General features: G+C 35.4%; 1 protein-coding gene across 2 annotated transcripts; it reads right to left on the reverse strand.

Annotated features, from left to right (window-relative positions):
• Window positions 1–872: 872 nt before the first annotated feature.
• On the reverse strand, window positions 873–17,009 carry LOC121261458 (5'-3' exoribonuclease 4). 2 transcript variants are annotated; one of them, XM_041163831.1, is made up of 22 exons: window positions 16,620–17,009; window positions 15,313–15,415; window positions 15,129–15,205; window positions 14,822–15,013; window positions 14,527–14,646; window positions 14,368–14,430; window positions 14,126–14,272; window positions 13,710–13,874; window positions 12,774–12,851; window positions 9,801–9,887; window positions 9,630–9,710; window positions 7,729–7,824; window positions 6,853–6,923; window positions 5,930–6,058; window positions 5,748–5,824; window positions 5,630–5,670; window positions 5,457–5,531; window positions 3,925–4,073; window positions 3,710–3,814; window positions 3,549–3,624; window positions 2,455–2,540; window positions 873–2,106 (listed from the first exon to the last, which is right to left on the reverse strand). In XM_041163831.1, the coding sequence occupies exons 1-22, from the start codon at window positions 16,809–16,811 to the stop codon at window positions 1,404–1,406; spliced, it is 2,913 nt and encodes a 970-aa protein (XP_041019765.1). In that variant the 5' UTR covers window positions 16,812–17,009; the 3' UTR covers window positions 873–1,403. The 2 variants fall into 2 exon arrangements, with proteins under 2 accessions (XP_041019765.1, XP_041019766.1); XM_041163832.1 differs by lacking the exon at window positions 15,313–15,415 and having other exon boundaries at window positions 16,620–16,757.
• Between the last annotated feature and the right edge of the window lie 2,455 nt (window positions 17,010–19,464).

A 19,464-nucleotide genomic window follows, 5' to 3' on the forward strand; every position in this document is an offset into this window, starting at 1 on the left:
TCACAAATCTCACTACTATTCACAACTCATCTCACTACTATTCATAACCCATCTCAACTCATCTTCGAATCCAAACGATACCTAAGTAGTATTTGAAGAACTGTTATCCAATTAGCTAAAAAGTATGTTAGATTTTCCTTCGAGTGGGACTTCGTGACAAATTAATACAAGGTAACTTGTTTGTGATAAGTCATCGTTTGTTTTTACAACTCTTCTCAACTCATCTCATTTGATCTCATCTAATCATTACAACTTTCTGAAATTTCCACACAAAATAAAATAAATAATTTAATATTAAAAATATATATTCTAACAATATTTTATTTTACTTTTAATTTTAATCTCAACTCATTTCATTTCATCTGTAAAAACAATCAAGTGAAACGATAATCTGAACTATTGCTATCTTAAAAACAAAACTTGTGGAAGGCCATTCCCTTAGCGAGCAGCAGAAGAACAGGACGAAGAGGAAGAGGAAGATATCAATGTAAGAATTCAATAAACTAATGGGTATATATTGATTCTATCACTCCTTTTCCCTTGTGTGCGCGTGTGAGCTCGTGTGTGTATGAGTTGCAATATCCTCATGTTTAGTACGCTCATGGAAAGAAGTATAAATCGATCATATTAGCCCTGATCAGTAAGAGGCTCTTTGTTCCTAAAATATATCCTTTTTAACTAGAATTAAAGTTCTCTTTCATGTGTTAAGCTTCAAAATTCCAAATCAATCTGCCTCATGTGATCAACTCTGTTTCTCATTTCTAGCGAGACAACCAGACAAATTCTGTCGTCATGAATGATGAGGGAATTCACTTGAATTATCCAACCCTCTAAAGCTCTCTTGTGGCCGTTCCTTTTGAGCAGAACATATCGAACAGAATGAACAGCTTACACATTGATTACATCTTAAGTATACAAACACAAAAGCAGCCTCTCTGCCGACTGAAATGTACAATTCCGTACTTGGCGATTACTCCCTTACACCAAGGGAGAACAAAGAATGACGAAATTGAAAGACAGAAAAGCTCTAATTCCCATGCTAAATCAACTACGACCAAGTAGTGTCCTCTAACAACCCAATAATAAGCTGATCTCTAATATAGCTCTAGCAAGTCTGTGTCAATTGGTGAACCCAGGATCTTAAAAAAATGACTCACATTCGTTCCAAACTTTCTGTGGCTTGTATTCAAGTTTTATATTCAGTTCCTGTGGCAACATGCAGCTTTGGGTGGACACATGTACATTGACTGGCACATATTGCTGTGCACTGTAAAACTCGGAAATGAAACTGGCCGAAACTTTTTCTGTGATATAATAGAAAGAATGGAGAGAACAATATTGCCATGGTGAAACCTCAGACGGGGGGAAACAGGCAAGATTAACCCAAACCACAACCATCACTGCTAATGTCCAGTACCTGATGTATTCCGGAAATAGTTTCCAGAATCTGACATATCCTGGGGACTGCAAGTTTTAACCTGGTAAACCTTCTTCACTGGCTTCTCATAAGTTCCCCAGGATTCATTCTCTTGTCTAGTATATATTGGGCCATTTGCAGTTGGTACTTTATTGATCCACTTGGGGGGTGGTGTTGGAGGAGCCCCCACATTCTGCACAAGCTGGTTGGGTAGATTTGTTGCCTGTACTAAATTTGGCATCCTTGGTAACATCATTGCAGGTGGCCTAGGTGACATCATTGCAGGTGGTCTGGTTCTCGCACTTTCTTCTATTGTCAAAGCAGATACCCCAGTCCTCAGGTTGCGGAGCTGTTCTTGATGTTGTGATCTATCTTGCGTCCTATAAGTCTGCCTGTCACCTTGCACACCATTTGATATGACGTGCAACCTAGGTCTACCCGTCATCCCTTGAAAATTATTGTAGTGTGCATGGTAATGATTTGGGTCTTCAGTAAAGCCCCTTTGGTACCCAGAGGATCCAGTCGGCCTCGGTCTGCTGACTGTATGGTTGCCTGGGAAGTTTTGATAAGACGACTGCTCCCAAAATCTGGCAGATGGATCATTAGTTTTGATGTTAAGTGTGTTCTTTACAAGGCGATGAGCTGCCTCTCCCAGTAATGGACCTGCTATTGCTCCAGGGACTTGTGGCCTGTACAAAAGATGCATTACATACAAAAACCAAAGCTCTTCCAAGGTTTCATAAGCAAGTTCATAATAAGGATTTGTGGCAGCACTGCTTGAAAGTAAAAAAGCGGACCTGCAGATGAATCACTTGGATCCCAATAAAAATTTAAAATAAATCGTAGCAAAGGCAGCTGGTATTCTCGTTTCTATTTTCTATTTGCAACTGTGCATGTCTAAAGGAGAGGATGTATTTTATTCCAACACTTATCCCATCCTAACCCTTAAAGTGGAGGGGCATGAATAGCAGCACAAAAATATAGACAGAAAGACCATGCGAATTTACCATGACTAGCTTAAGGAATCACATTCTCACCTTTCTCTGCCATGGTGCCGCCGGAAACCAGCGTTGTCTTCATGCCATAACAGAGGGAATGGTTTAACATCTATAGGTGTTAAAACCTGCAAATGTAACATACATTATGATATGAGTAATGCTACATATCATAATCCCATCTCACTTTCATCCCACTATATAAAATGTGGCACTTTTATCACCCGTGGATCATCCTTCATTTTTTTAAGAGAAAAATTTAAAGGTTGATGGGCAAAGTCACCTCATCATAATGAGATGAAAGTGTGGTACGTAGAATTTTCCCTATGATATGGAAGGCAATACAAATAATTAGTAAATATTTTAAAAACACATGGTGCTCCCAGCACCTGAAACAACACACAACTCTTACTATAACCATGCTAAGAGCATTTAAGCTGGGAGCAGGGTCTCCCTTCCTGTCAATTAAACAAAGGAATCTACAACGACAATGGCCCAAACAAATACGTGTCCATCACTTTGTTGACCAGGAAGAAAAGCAAGCTAACTGCTGACAATATCTTTTAAATTTATAATCAGGCTCCAATCTCAGGTTACATAGATGCAAAGTATCTAAATTCTTTTTTATCTATTTTTTATGCAATTGAAGATTTTACAAAACACAACAGGCATAGCCCAGTCATAAATTCCTATGATCCAGCAACATTATGCTCCACTTTCTTTTTTCATAAGCAAAATAAAATTTATTGAATCAAGTAAAGATGCGTAGACCAAGTACGCATGGAGTCAACAAGAGTGAACACCTAGTTACAAGTTAGGAACTAGAAAAGGATGCAAGGAAATAATGAAAACAAGCCCCCTTAAAAACACTAGCTGAGGCCCAAAGAAATAAAGTATCGAAAAAGAAACATCTAAGTTCTTCAAATGAGTGTTCCCGGTTTTGGTGGTACATTTGTGAAGAGACAGCACTTTGCCTCTGGACTGGCATCTACCTGAAGGCTAATAGATGCTCCACTTTCTTTCACGTAATGGAAGAATGAAAGACCATACAAAGGTTTGATGACTGGAATATTGGTCCTTTACCTTTCTACTCAGAAACAATTGAAATGCAATTTTAGCAGCAAGAGTCCACAAACCTTTTTGGGCATGACTACACCCTTTGAAGGTTCTGGGATGTGCTTGTGGCTCCGAGGATTAAGGTATGTTACATTTCTGCCATGCAAAAATGCACAAATGAGAAAAGAAAAGTTAATGTAGCTTTAACTTCTTAGGCTACAATAGTGAGAGGAGAACTTACAAGATTTGGTTGTTATATATGTCTTGCAATCCACTGACAGGGGAAGGGACTATACTTTTTATATTATTTCTCTCACATAACCAAAGGTATCCACTCATTCCACCACTGCAAAAGGACAACAAGGGGTACACGTAGTTAAGCTGCAGGATGTGTATAAGGGCAAACAATCACAATTCTTCAAACAAGATAATTAACTTAAGGTGAGATTAACCAACCTAGCTTTTGTGTCAATCTCACACAGTTTCTCATGTGGGGGTAAATGGAAATAGGTTCTATAATACTGGATAATTTGTGAACCCATAGGATGACCAGGATGTACATAAAGTAAATCAAACATGATGCTATTCCGAACCTTCTCTTCCTCCTGCATAAACCCGATTGAAGATGAGCACCCTTCAGCATTCAAAGCATAAAATAAAATACCAACTTCATCAAGGTTTTCATTGATGGCAATGGCCCTAATAACCCAATAAATTATATCCATCCACAGTGCTTGAAACTACAATCAGTGCAAGGTACTCTAAATTGACAATTCTAGCAGAAATAGAGACAACAAATAAAGGGGTTTGCAGTTGTTAATTTGAACTTATGCACTAATGAACTCGTTTCCTAATGTCCCATACAGGGTTTCCATATGGTCCTAAATTTCAGTTCAGCAAAGCAGTAGCATCATGAGAAGTTTAAAAGTAATATCAACTTATCACCAGGAAGAATATCAAGAATCAAGTTAACAAAGTGAAAACGGATGCTGAGTCATTTTCTTTAGACGCCCCCACAAAATAGCAAAAAAAAAAAAAAATAGCAAGCAGATTAAACAATCACTTAGACAACCAGTAGATAAACAAGCAACTTTTGTTTTCAATAAACACACAACTTTATACCCACTACTAGTACAGAAAGTTGTCCCTTCCTTTTCAAGGCATGTTTAGATGCACTCTAGGCTGTGCTCAAAATAACCTTCACAGGGGTCTTTGATAGCACAAAGTTCCTCATCCACAAACTAAAATCAAACCAGAACTAATTAATCCACCAGATTAGCAAGAGTCTAATTTTCGTAGAAACCAATATGACTGAAAAATTAAAGATTTTTTCTGTGTCCATAAAAAATTTTGTGCATTGGTCAATATATACCAGTTTCTTCTCTGACTCCTCCCTTCAATCCCATCACTTTATAAAATCTTATGCTTCATGGTAATGAAATAGTAACTCGTCTAAAAGTAACATAAATTTCATTCTTCAGGAAAGTGGATCTTCAGAAAATTGGAAAAACTTATATATATATATATATATATATATTTGCATCGTCCCTTTGGTCAACAAAAGAAGTTTGTAGAAAAATTTCATTTTCCCACAATGCATTATCCGGTCAAAATTACAGGGTGAAATTTGTACATGTTGCAGGAAAATTATAAAGCCGGGGTATTCGCACTTTCGCAACTTATTATCTCATTCACATGCACAAAAAAAAAAAAAAAAAACAGAAAGATGTTATCCTGCCTTTTCTTTCCTTTTCCTTCCAACCAAATTGAACAGTAATTGCACTATTTTCTAATAATTCACACCCAGTAGAAGTATGGTGGATAGGGCCCAAAATACCCAATTTAGCGAAATGAATTGATTTATTTATGTATTTGGAGGAAATTAAAGATGCTCAATGACAAGGGTCAATAAACTAGTTTACCATGAAACAAGCCATAAATAACAATATATTTTTAGAAACAAATACAAATAAACCCCTATTGCAGACCGTTAAAGTTCCTTCAAGCTTCTTTGTTGCAGCAAGCAACTTCTTCTCATCAATGAACGGCAACTTGACAACACCCTGTTTTCCAAAGAATGCACCCAATATAACTTCCATCACTTCGTCGAACAAAGAAAAAATATCAAATCCATATAGTAAAAGGCAAGAAACTAAACTACCTGCCATGCAAAGCGCTTGCCATTCATGTCAACCTCAAAATCTGTCCCAAAAGAAGCCTGATTAATATTGAAAGAGATATATAATTTACCCATTAAACTGTGTAACAGTCAATCTTACCAGACGGATAGAATTGAAGGATAGGTGATGAAGGGTCGGTCATCAATTTTCTGTATTTTTCTGGCAGAGCACTTGAACTGTAACATGAAACTAACAGGCTCACCCACCACCACAGGCAGCAGAAAGAAAAATAACTAAATAAATTAATCCCCCAAGAAAAGAAGGAAAAAAAAAAAAAAAACCTTGCTGCTGGCAGTGTTCCCATGAGCTGATCAAAGGGTTTAAAAGGCTCCCCCATGAAAAAAGTAATTTCCAAATCAACAAGATCTTTGAGATCAGAAGCAAAAGGAGCATAATGGTAGGGATAAAACCTGAGAGAGGCAGTAGATAAATGCAAGTTATGGTAACAAAGAACTATAACAAAGTGGAGGAGGGGGTGAGATAACATCCTAAGTGAAGAAGATGAAGAAGAAGAAGAAGCTAACATCCTTTGTCTCACAGAGTGGATGTGGGAGAGAGAGAGAGAGAGAGAGAGACTCTTTAGATGTTGTAAAGTTAACATAGCTTCACACCTTACCAGATCTTTTTTTTTTTTTTTAAATCTGGGCCAAAACCTTCATCATAATAGAATCCTATGGAGTGTATATATTACCTAGAAATGATTTTTATGATTTTGTATGGGAGGGGATTAACTTTAATGATTTTTATGCTACCTTTTCTAGCTCATAGATTGTAATTAGGTGTTTCTCTCTTGTATACTACCAGTGTACTTGGGCAATGCCTAATTATGTGGATCAATAAATTTTCTTACTTCCAAAAAGAAATCAGTTTCTTAAACAAACAAAGTCTTAGACCACTTTCTCTTCTTCCTACCATGACAACACATTGCTTTCATTCTGAAACCTCATGACCAATAGGCAGCTTTCAGGAATGTATTTATTTATGTTTGTTCATTCTAAATTGATTTTCTTTTATTGAGCATAGAAATAATAGTGAAAGGAAACATAAATTTCCATATCAACAGAAACTGAACTGCCAATGAGTTGTGGCTCAAATTGCATCCCTTCCCATAAGAATTGGAAAAGAGTTATGGCTCAAAATTAATAACTTATTAGGTGCATATATAACCTAGCAATCAGAGGAAACAGGGAAAAACTGAACTGACCATTGCCAGGAGCAAACGCCTTGGTAGTAATACCGGCAGACCCAACATAAACCTTCCACATACTTTAATACCTGAAAAGAAATTGGTATGAGATAAAACTCAAAAACCTTCCACAGTGGATAAGCTACTAAAAATACTATGAGATAAATTACAAAGTATTAACTTTGGAATGCCAATTTGGACCAGATATTTTCTATCAAACCCATCAGCAAATTAATTAACAATTTATAAAGCATTAACATAGGAACCTAATTGAAAAGGCTTAACTAGATTACTACTAATAATGTATGCAATCCCAACTTCGATAAGATACAACATGCCTTAGAACTGAATGATTTAATTCAATATAAACAACACTGTCGGAGTAGGGTTTGGTGTCTCTCCACCCCATGCTTTCTTTAAAAAAAAATATCATAAGTCGCAGCCCTCGCTTTCAGCATGATCACATGGTACCAAAGATTTTCTTCTTTTTGGCCTTCCTTCAAGATTTTACATGCTTTCAACGACCTACAGAATTATTGTTACGTTCATCTGCTCCACTTATGCATCGCTTTTTAAATTGACAACAGTCCTTATTCCAGTAGTAATTTTTTTCATGATTATTTACGTGTGGTCGGGTCAGAAAATGATGAGGGCAGTGCAGTTAGTGGACCAAATATTCACATTGTACCATTGTGTCCTAGTTTTCAGCATTAAATGAACCGTTTTGTATAAGGCAAAATCCGAGTATAAAGTGTTAAGGGGTGGAACAGTTGATTATTTAACGTGGACAATAAAATTAGGGGACCACGGATATTGAATAAGAAAAATAACTTGTATTCACCACCAAAGAAAATCTAATTGTAATGGCTAATCGTAAGAAAATATAGAACTTACTAAATCTTTTCTAACTTCGTCAATTTCCTCCAAATCTGATACATTAAATTTCTCAGCATAATACCTTTCTTTGTATCCGGGCTCCCCAAGCTTGATCTGAGTAAAGAGCAGAGTATAAATGAAGTACTTAACAAATGACACAGCAAGAACATTCTTAATCACTGTACCCTGGGTTTTGCTGGGCTATTTTCCCTTGCAGACCCATGGTCAAAGTGGGATCCATTAATAAAATTGGTTAACTGGCCATATACAGAACAAAACCCAATGCACAGCAAAGGAGAAAAATAAACTCTTTACCATATATGGACACCTAACAACATTTAAAAGGAATTGCAACAGTCAACGGAAGGAAATAAGATGCTACTGAATGAAGGAAACCAGCATTGTACTATCATTTAAAGGTAACTTGGATTCACAGAGGACTGTGAAAACATTCAAATTAGCCAGATCATCCAAGATAAGGAGCAGCACAAAAATTTTCCACAGAATTGACAATGGTAGAGAGATAAAACAACACAAATCGGCCTCAGAATTCAAGAAGTGCTAGCAAAGGATGATCGAGGGCTTACTCGTACGGATAGCTTTCATATGTAATCTATTATTTAGTCAAAAGATCAAACTATAAGTAGCTCATCATCGAGAATATCAGAGTATTCAACAGCCAACAGGGCAATGTCTGGAGAATTCGGAAATGTCCCCCATCTATTCATAACCTCATAAGCTGGTAGAATGATAGAGAATTTTACTAATTTTGAATCAACTAGAATGATAAGAGATTTTTACTAATTTCACACTTACATATAAAAAAATTAAATCAATAATTGACCAGTTCACTTTTTTTTAAGTAATAATCATAACATTACCGGTTCTCTTTTTTTTTTTTCAAGTATAATCAGATAAACGTTAAGTTTAAATGCATTCCAGAGAGAGGTAAAGCCACTAACCTGGACAAGTTCACTTCAATTTGTTTAAGTATTACCTCCACTGCGATGTAGTCAAGGCTTTATGGGACGACATTTTCACTAGGCTTGGTATTGCATGGGTGATGCCCAGGAGGTTCTTGGATTTATTGTCAGGTTGGAGAGGGATTAGGGGCAATTGTCACATTGCAGCTGTTTGGAAGATGGTACCTCTATGTTTAATGTGGTGCACATGTAATGAAAGAAATGGCCGATGTTTTGAAAATAGGGAACGCTCTCTGGCTAGTTTTAGGGCCTTTTTCTATCACACTTTGTTGCTTTGGGCTTCTTCTATTGTATTGAATGGGAGGAATTTTAATGACTTTTATGCTACTTTCCGTAGCGCGTAGTTTGTAATCAGGTTTTTTCTTGTACACTTCCCGTGTACTTGGGCATTACCTTTTTACGTGGATTAATATAATTTCTTACTTATAAAAAAAAAAGTATTACTGATGATATTTTTTATAGGAAAAATAAGATTTTATTGATTAAATGGTATGAAAGAACTTGAAATTAATGCATGAGAATTTGTAGGAGTAATCTTCAAAAGCTTCTAAGCAACAACATTATCATTAGATGTATAATATCAACATTATTGTTTTATCCAAAAGACAAGGCCCCTTATGATCCAAGGACTTTCAATCAGTTTCCTTATGTGAATTAGACAAAATTCTTCCTGCATCGATTTCATTTTTCAAGGAGCCTCCTATTACTGGAAGACACATCTAGATGGAAGTTCCATTGTTGACATAGACATACATAACCGTGCACCTAATACTTGTTCGAGTACAGCCTCAGCAACTGAAAGTGCCAAATTTTTTTTTATATTTTTATAATTAATAAGAGATTTTATTAAATGTGCCAGAAAACTCAGAGTCCAGTTATTGAGAATCAAGATTCACATCAATACAAAGGTTATGTTAAACGTGTTAGATCACAGACCTTGTCTACCACTGGAGCCTGTATCTCTTCAGAAGACACTCTTCTTGATTTATGTTTCATTTCTTCATTATTCTCAAAAGCCTGGAATAAATCACCAACATCGAATCTTAGCCAATTCTAATTATCTCTATTATTGGTAATAAAAGTTGAAACATGGAGAAAGCAGAATACCTGCTGAATTCGAGCCCGCTTCTGAAAGATTTGATCTTCATAAACAGCAACAGACTGGATAAAGTGTTCTACCTTATCTAACAAAACCTGGAGATATAAATGGTTCACAGTAGCATGTTAACTAAAAATGCAATAACTGCCAACCTGACAGCATATGCCTCAAACAAATTTTTGCCAAATTCCATCAACAAAATATTAGCATTATGAACACACAAATATATCACAAATAATATTTGTTTTATGGTGTGAGACCTCACCAAGGCAGGGCTCTTCCAACTCCATGTGAATTGGGAATTCCTCTTTTATATGCTTGGGAGGTGTGGCTTCGGCGAAAGATGGATTTGGCATTGTGTCTCTAACGCTGCTGGATTTTTTAATAGTTCATGGCACCCCTGCTGGATTTTCTAATAGTTCTCGTGGCCTGAGGCAAGGGGATCTATTGTCTCCCTTTCTCTTTATTATTGTTACAAAGGTACTTGGTTGGATGGTGGAGGTTGCCGTTGGGGGAGGTTTTTTGTCCGGATTCTCAGTGGGAAATGGTATTAATGGTTCTATCATAATTTCCCATCTCCTTTTTACAGATGATACTATTCTTTTTTGTGAGGCAGATCGTGGCCAAATTCAAGCTAAGGGCACTTTTGTTACGCTTTGAAGTTGTGTCGGGTCTCAAGGTGAATCTTGGCAAGTCCGAGATGGTTCCAGTGGGTATGGTGCGTAGTATTAATAGCTTGGCGAGTTTTTTGGGTTGTAAAGTGGCTTCTTTGCCTATGAAATATCTAGGTCTTCCATTGGGATCAACTTTTAAGGCTAAAGCCATTTGGGATGGGGTTGTTTAGAAAGTTGAGAAAAGGTTGGTTCGGTGGAAATGGATGTATTTATCGAAAGGGGGTACTCTCACTTTAATGAAGAGTACTTTATCCAACCTCCCAACTTATTTTTTATCCTTATTCCCTTTGCCTACAGGGGTGGCTAATAGGATTGAGAAGTTATTTCGGGCTTTCTTGTGGGGTAAAATGGGGGAGGAAACTAAGTTCCATCTTGTTAATTGGAAGAAAGTTTGTTCTCCAATTTCCAATGGAGGCGTGGGGGTTCGTAACTTTAGGATATTCAATAAAGCCCTATTAGGGAAATGGTTATGGAGGTACTAATTGAAGGGGAGTTCGCTTTGGAAGGAGGTTATTGATCATAGATACGGAAGTGCTTGGAGGTGTTGGTGTTCTAATGAAGTTCATTAGAAGGGACTATCCTCCTTCCAATTATATAAGGTTTCAATGGGACTCCAATTGTATTATTGACTAGTTCTTTTGGAGTATAGGTCATATGGTTTGGGCCTTCCATTGGGGCATTACAAATGGTATCAGAGACTATCCCAACCAGAAATGTGGGACCTGAGTCATGCCACCTACAATGAGCAGGCCCGACGAGGACGTCAGGAATTTAAGGGGGGTAGATTGTGATACCCCATATGATATGAAAAAGGGTAGGTGGTGTACGAGATCCCACATTGCTTAGGAATGAGAAGTTCTTGCTCTTTATAAGGTTCCAATGGGGTTCCAATTGTATCATTGACTAGTCTTTTTGGAGTATAGGTCATGTGGTTTGGGCCTTCCATTGGGGCATTACATTCTCACTAGTGGGATGTTCAATTTAATAGAGATGTTCATGATTGGGAAACAGATACTATTTCTGAATTTTTCAATCTTATATATTCTACAGAAGGCCTATCGGTACATGGGAATAGAATGCAGTGGAGGCCTAACAGGAGCAAATAGTTTACAATGAGATTTTATTACAAGTAGTTGGCATCAGATGGTAACACTCCTTTCTCGTGGAAGAGTATTCGGAGGTCTCGTGTGCCTTCCAAAATAGTTTTCTTTGTATGGACCGCCTCTCTCGGGAATATTTTGACCACAAACAATTTGAGGAAGTGGGGTCTCACAGTTATGGATTGGTGTTATTTGTGCAAGAAGAATAGGGAATAAATGGATCATTTATTACTGCATTATGAGGTGACAAGAGAGTTGTGGGATGAGATCTTTAGAAGAATTGGTGTGGCTTGGGTTATGCCTTTTAAGGGTGGTGGATTTACTAGCTTGCTGGAAGGATATTCAAGGTTGTCTCCAAGTGGCTGCAGTTTGGAGGATGATTTCTTTGTGCATTATGTGATGTATTTGGATGGAAATGAATGATCGGTGCTTTGAAGATAGGGAGCGCACAATAGAGGAACTTCAGAACTTTTTTATGCACACCTTATTACTCTAGTTTTCAGCCATTGTGCTTAATGGAACTAGTGTTCATGACTTTCTGTTTTTAAGTCATGGTTCCTAGAATGTATTTAGATGTTCTTTTGTATACTTTGTGTATATATGGGCTTCGCCTACTTCATTCGTATCAATAAAATTTACATTTTACTTATAAAAAAAAAAAAAAAAAAAAAGTAAATCCCAAAGACACGACCCCACTCACCTGAACAGTGTATCAGGTAATCCAATAAAACTTAGTGCAGAATCATTCCAAGCCCTCTATTTGACTACTAGGTTGCACCCTGATGGGTAATAATAAGATAAGTGCTACAGACATAAAGGAATTACACAAAAGTAAACCCACAAAGTGGCGTGGCTTCATGTGATCCATTAGATCTACTTTACAATAAAAGTAACTTTATAATATAACGTACTACATCAAGCCATGTCACTTTGTGGATTTACTTTTGCGTAATCTCTGTGTCTAAAGTATTTAATAATAAATTAATAATAACAACAACAACAACAATGCTAACAATAATAATGATAATAACAACTACGAACAGCCAGTCCTTGAAGCTATTCAGATTGGTTAAAACACATCCAGTTGTCATTACATAAAGAATAAAAAGATTCTCACAAGCAACACGTGCCCCAACAGAAAACAGGAATCACATGGCAAAGTGAACAACAGACAAATATATCATTTTAAGGAAAAAAAAAAAATTACCTCACCCGCATCAGTAAGATAACCACCCATAGCAGCAAACTCACTTCTATAAACATGCATCAGTAAATTTATGGCACCCTGAAGGAAAGAAAAAAAATCATGAACATAAAAAGGTGGAAACTGGAAAGCCAGAAAAAAAAAAAAAAAAAAAAAAAATGGCGGGAGCTGGTTCTTTTTTTGTTGTGTTGTGGGGGAAGAGTATTAGTTAAAAAAATTTAAGATGCTCAACGAAAGGGCATCGCTTGATGGATGAAAACATTATAGCTTAGGCTGTGTTTGTTTCAGCTGAAAATATTTTCTAGAAAAATATTTTCATCTCTTGGCTTGTTTGAAAAGGCGGAAAAGAGCGTTTAGCGGAAAACAAATAGTGGGTCAATGGAAAAATCATGTACATGAAAATGACTTACTCTCCTAGAGGGGTAAGCCATTTTCCACCCCTTGCTTTATGTGTTTTTCTTCACCCAGGCAATAAATAGACTTTTTCACTCAAATAAAGGAGAGAATTTTTTGTTGGATGAATTTCATTGTTGCAAATAATTTTAAAGATTATTAGATTTGTTGTTTTCTTCCTCTTACAAATTATTTTTTTTTTATAAATAGTCTTAAAAATTATTAGATTGAGTTTCTTTTTTTCTATAGTATATTAATATTATGAATTAAAATTGTTAATCTATGAAGTCATATAAATACAGTCAAGGTTTTCAATGCAACCAAACACCAGCAGTTTTTTTTGTATCATTTCCAATGTGTCAACCAAACATCGGAAAAACAACAATTCTTGCAGAAAATATTTTCATCGGAATACATTTTCCTTTTTTCCTCATTTTACGTCAAAACAGACGCAGCCTTAGAAACTACGACAAAGAAATCTGAAAACTTCAGAAAATTGTTAGCATGCAACAAATTATCACATCAGACTGCCTCACACCAACGTACCTCCCGGATCTCCAATGTTGGCATATGTGGAAGAAAGTCATTGCCAACGAAAAAGCACAGAAAGACAAAATCATCTACAACCCGTTCAAAGTTGATCTCAAATGGAGGGTTGGGAATCTCCATATCATATTGCAGATACTCTCGTAACACCCACAGATTGAGAAACTGCCAACACAGAGAATGGTTTTAGATATAAATTTTGATAAGCTTAATTAAAAACACATCCAACTACACAAGATGTATACAAGAGTCACCTATCTAGAAATAGAAAAAGATACAAGACAATCATGAAAAGTTATCCCATTAAAGTTTATAGAAGCTGTATAAAGGCTGTACAGGGTTTTAGATGTAATAAGATAAATCATATATGAACTTAATATTGTATAAATTTGAAGGCAGGCAGTCGACTCTCTAACCTGATATTTCTTCTTGTGAATTGGAGTATCATCCACTGCATTCCGATTTTCAGCTTCATTACCTGGCCTACCATGACATTCAGCTGCCAGATGACCAACCTGACCACAGAGAAAACATCTTTCCTGATGCGCAGGCAGAGTAACCACCTGCAAACTCAGGAAAATATGAGATCAACCATTATCAATAAACTAGTTAATGTTATCAAGAGATTCAATAGTGTTCTAAGACATAAGCAGCTGACCTCTCTTAAAATAGAAAAATGAACCTCATGTGTAGCTAATGATATCATAATCAGATCTGCATCCTGATTAAAGAACCAAAAATAGTGTAAAAATTAGAAAAGATGAAAAATACAGCAGGATTAAGAGTGATGAAAGGCATGAATTGACCAAATACTCACCAGACCATATAGACAATGGCGAGTGTTTGGATTGAAACCAGGAAGGTCACGTTGCAATCGAATGTATGACATGATTTTGTGCTCCCCCTCACCCGGTACATTGGAGTCAGAAAGAATAACCTTCAAATAATCATCCAATGGAGCCGCATAAATAAATTTAGAGAGACAAAGTATCCTGAAACCCAGAAGTTTTTGCAGAACAAGATCCAGAAGGGATTACTCCACAGACAAGGAATCATCCAATCTCGAGGGGACAAGGAAGATATAGAACCATGTGGGATAAGATCAATCACACCTTTGTATATCGCCACCCTGGGTTGTGGTTCAATCTAGATTGTATATAGTACTGAAGTGCTACTGAGAGCACTGCCATGAATTGAGTTCCAGGAGTAATAACGTTTGAGTCAGAAGTTTCAGGCGTTTCTTTAGGGGTCAAACTTCTCCCCTCAGCTTCATATTCTTTCCTTAACCTTTCCTCCTCAGCTTCCTAGCATTTTGGATTTAGAAGAACAATAAATTCATGACTCATTTACTTCTTTTTTTTTATAATTAAATCCATGACTCATTTACTAGGAGCCATTCATATAACATGAGAATCTTACTGCCTCAGCCGCATCTTTTGCAGTTCGGAAGCGCCGAGAACGTTGTTGATTCATTTTAGCCCTTGGTGCAACCCCATCTACAATAGTCATATTTACCAAATCTGACTTTAGTGCAATGAAAGAGGACATACTTACGAAAAGTGCAATGAGTGAACATAGGTAATGTATAGTTAATAGAGCTCACCAATTGCCAAATAAAGAAGCTTCCTTGGACGAACTAATGAGAAGAGATGATCAATGTAATTAAATATTGATTTGAATACATCATTGTAGGAGGTAGGTGGAGGCTGCATGAATAGAGTAGAACTATGTTCAGGAGTTATAATTCTCAACTGATTTGTCAACGCGGTGGTGTTGTAAAAAATGTTTAAAGTTCCACACAAGAATAATGCTCTTCGTGCCAGTTTTAAACATGTACGTACCTATATCTAAGTATTTGCTTGCATGGACAACCACAGTTGGTAGAACAACAATGATAAAGAGATACACTTCAATAATTCAGAACATTCCTTTGGTGCATGGAGGTGAGTTATTTACCGATGTTCTCATTTCCAACCACAGGATGATCTAACGTACTGCCCAAATACACCCCCCCCCCCCCCCCCCCCCCCAAAAAAAAAAGAAAAAAGAACTTTCCAAATAGAAAACACGAGCAGTAATTGTTTTAGCAAAAACATATATATGAAGCAACTTACAGCGCATTATTTCTCATTTTCAGACGCTCATATATGGAATTTCATTATTACTGCATTAAAAGTTTCATGCACCAAATCCAACATGGTTTCCATTAAGGCTTAGTTGAGCCTCATGATAAATGTTTTTAACCTTTAGGTTTCAACTGAAACCAGCGTTGAAGGGTTTAACCCAAGCTACCGTTGTTCAATTTTCGATAGCAAGCAGTTATGTTATTTGCCGAAATTTAAGGATTAGGGATTAAGCTGCATTTATCATGTATATGATAACAGGATTACAGAACCTTCACCTCATGTCATCCGAATTCCTACCCCCACACACACATACATATAGCTGAAGTTTGCAGAATCACGTCAGTTTCATTCTTTCTCTGAATTAACAGATTTATTTAAGAAACTAATGTATAAAACCCCTAGGATTGGCTCAAGTGGTAAAGCCTTGGTCTTGGTGGCATGCTCCCTCCAGGTCGAAGCTTCGAATGATCATGGTGGAAAACAATTGCTAGGAGTCATCGGACTTGGAGTGCTTCCCATTGAATTACCCGCAAGTGCACGGAGTATAAAACCAGGTGCCAATAAAATAAAATTAAAAAAAAAAAAGTATAAAACCAGAATAAAGGATTTCCCAAAGTGTGAAATTGAAACAAAAATTCAATCGAAATATTTCTAACTGAACTTACAAAAATGAAGCAGAAAAAAAACTCAGAGTCAAATTCTATACGTCTATTCTCTTATAGTAGACTCGAAAGGCAATAAAACTAGTCCAAGAAATTTGAAGTGGGGATTTTGAAACGCATACCTTGCCTTCGGGGTGAAAGCAAGGGTGAATGATCCCGTTCATGTCCAGATACAAGTTATCAAACTCTATGCCATTAGGATTCGGTTTCGACACGTCGACCCCATTCTCTCCGGCCGGCTCTTCCTCCACCACTTCAACAATAGACTGCGGGTACCGGTCAGCCAGCCACCGATAAAACGCCGGTACACCCATGGATCGTTGTCCGGGTCGGATCGATTTCTACTAGGATCCGACGCTAGAGAGAGAGGGGGGGGGCTGGCGATCGTACAGGAGCCAGTGCGGACGGAACTTTGGGCGGTGGCGATTGGGTGGTGTTTGGGTGCGAGGGGAATTATAGCTTTGGTTTGGAGGCGGGGATTGACATGAACTGGTTGGGGACAGATGGAAATTTTGCGGTGACGTGGATTAGTTGGGTATCAACTTGGGATGGTAGGCGGTAGCGACCAGAACTATGCTCTATACGGAAATTTATTAGCATCACTATTAAATTAAATAAAAGAATATTTGTATTTGAAAGCTATCATATCGACACCATTCACGTACATAATTTGAAAATTACAAGAGATAAAAGACGAATTGAAAATGAAGTTGTGATCTATTAGTTTTTATGGGAATGCTTTAATGATAGTATTGGAGGTAGCTCATGTATTGATTTTACGTGCAATAAAGGCTTGTTTGAGAAGTAAAATGATCTCATTTCATCTCATCTTAAAAATTTTTATGATTTTCTATCTAAATATCACTAAAATACAAATATTTGTAGGGTCTGTTTGACAACATAATTGTTCTCAAGTATTTTCATATATTTCCTTTGTAAAGATCACTAAAACATAAAATACCTTTCAATTACAATTTTTTAACTTTTTGAACTAATCATTCATTATATAATCATTACACATTTTTTAAATTTTTATTTCTAAACTTTTAAATAAAATATAAAATAATACTACTTTCAAATTTTAAAACAAGAATTATATTCAAAACTATATTAAAAAAATTAATTTTATAATATTCTTATTTAATTTTTTCTCTTTCAATTCATAAAACTCAATAAAATATTTTAATTCAAATTATTTTACTATTATTTACGGATATACTAAAATATTCTAAATATCCAAACAAACTTCTTAAACATGTATACAATATCCTTGATCAGTGATGATATAATACAATTCAAAGTTAAAATTTGTTTTAAATAACGTTATGACTTCTAGAATTAGGTTGTCTAAGGGGATGTTTAGAAATGAGATGAGATGGGATTTTTATAAATAATAATTAAATAATTTGTGAATAATAGTAAGATAATTTGAGTTAAGTACTTACTGAAAAAAAAGTTGAATAAAAAATTTTATAGATTTAAAATATTACTATAATATTATTTTTATTTTTAAATTTAAAAAAATTAAATTATTTTAAATTTTAAATTTTTAAAAAGTTATAATGATTAGTTATAAAATATTAATATTTATAAAAAAAATAAGATAGGATTACATGACATGAGTTGGAAATTATTTCCGAACATGAGCATAGACTTTTGCTTTACTAGCATCCAGAAGGGTGGCACGTGCATCTCGTTCGTATGGGCAACTGCGTGGGGTCCATAGGTGTGGAAGTTTTTTGTTTCGATAACTTCAATCCAATCCTCGATCAGCCATGAAGTCTACTGAAAACGAGATTGTGGTGAACTTCTTATTCCCAAGTTGATGGAATGAGCCCAAATTTAGGTTTTGTTTAGACTCGAAATTTAAATTAATTAATTTTATTTTATTATTATAATTTTTTTAAATTTTTATAAAAAATATAATAAATAATTTAATTTTTTTAAATCTCAAAATAATAATAATATTAAAAATAATATAAAAATAATATTTTATTCAACTCACGTCATTTTATAACTAATAATATTCTCATAATCCAATTCACATATCTCAAACTAATTAAATGGACTCCATATAACGGTGGTGATCTCTCTAGTAACTATTCTCAATTCATCTCAACTACTCTCAACTCATCTCAACTCATCATTATAGTTTTTTTAAATTTCAATACAAAATATAATAAACAATTTAACTTTTTCGAATTCTAAAATAATAATAATATTAAAAAATAATATTCTAATAATATTTTATTATCTCAACTCAACTCAACTCAGTTCAACATCTAAATGCAACCTAAATCAACTGATTTCCAGCTCAAACCCCACTTGATGCTAAAGAGTTTAAAATTGCATCGTTGTCGTTAAGATATTCACAAGAGACGGCCTATTTGGAATCTAAGATGTTTTCATGTATCTTATTTTATTCCATCTCATTCAACATCCAAATACCACAAGGAAAAAATATTTTTTAATTTCAATTTTTTAAATTTTTAATTTTTTTATCTAATTAGTATAACTTTTCTAAATTTTCAAACAAAACACAAAAAATAATTTAACTTTTTTCAATTTCAAAATAAAAATTATATTAAAAAATTATATTTTAATAATATTTTAATTTTATAATATTATTATTCAACTTATTTTCTAATTTTTTTTAAAATCTAATAAAACATTTTAATTCAGACAATTTTATTATTATTCATAAATTTATCATCTTATCTAAATTCTCAAATATCACCGACAACTTAACACGGATAAGACTTATCGTATAGAAGATTACATATGCGTCCTACCAAATCCTTCGTTGCAAGATTATTTGGCCCTAGAGACGCGCGAACCTCTTTTTGGAATGCCATTGCTCCTGGATGTTAAAAATCTAATGGCCCTTTAGTGTCCACTGTCTACCTATTTACAGCAAAATCCATTCTAGTGAAGTACGGGGTGTGAGGCCAAGCATTATTTATAACA

This window comes from Juglans microcarpa x Juglans regia, chromosome 4D (genome assembly GCF_004785595.1).
Source record: "Juglans microcarpa x Juglans regia isolate MS1-56 chromosome 4D, Jm3101_v1.0, whole genome shotgun sequence".
NCBI classification, from domain to species: domain Eukaryota; kingdom Viridiplantae; phylum Streptophyta; class Magnoliopsida; order Fagales; family Juglandaceae; genus Juglans; species Juglans microcarpa x Juglans regia.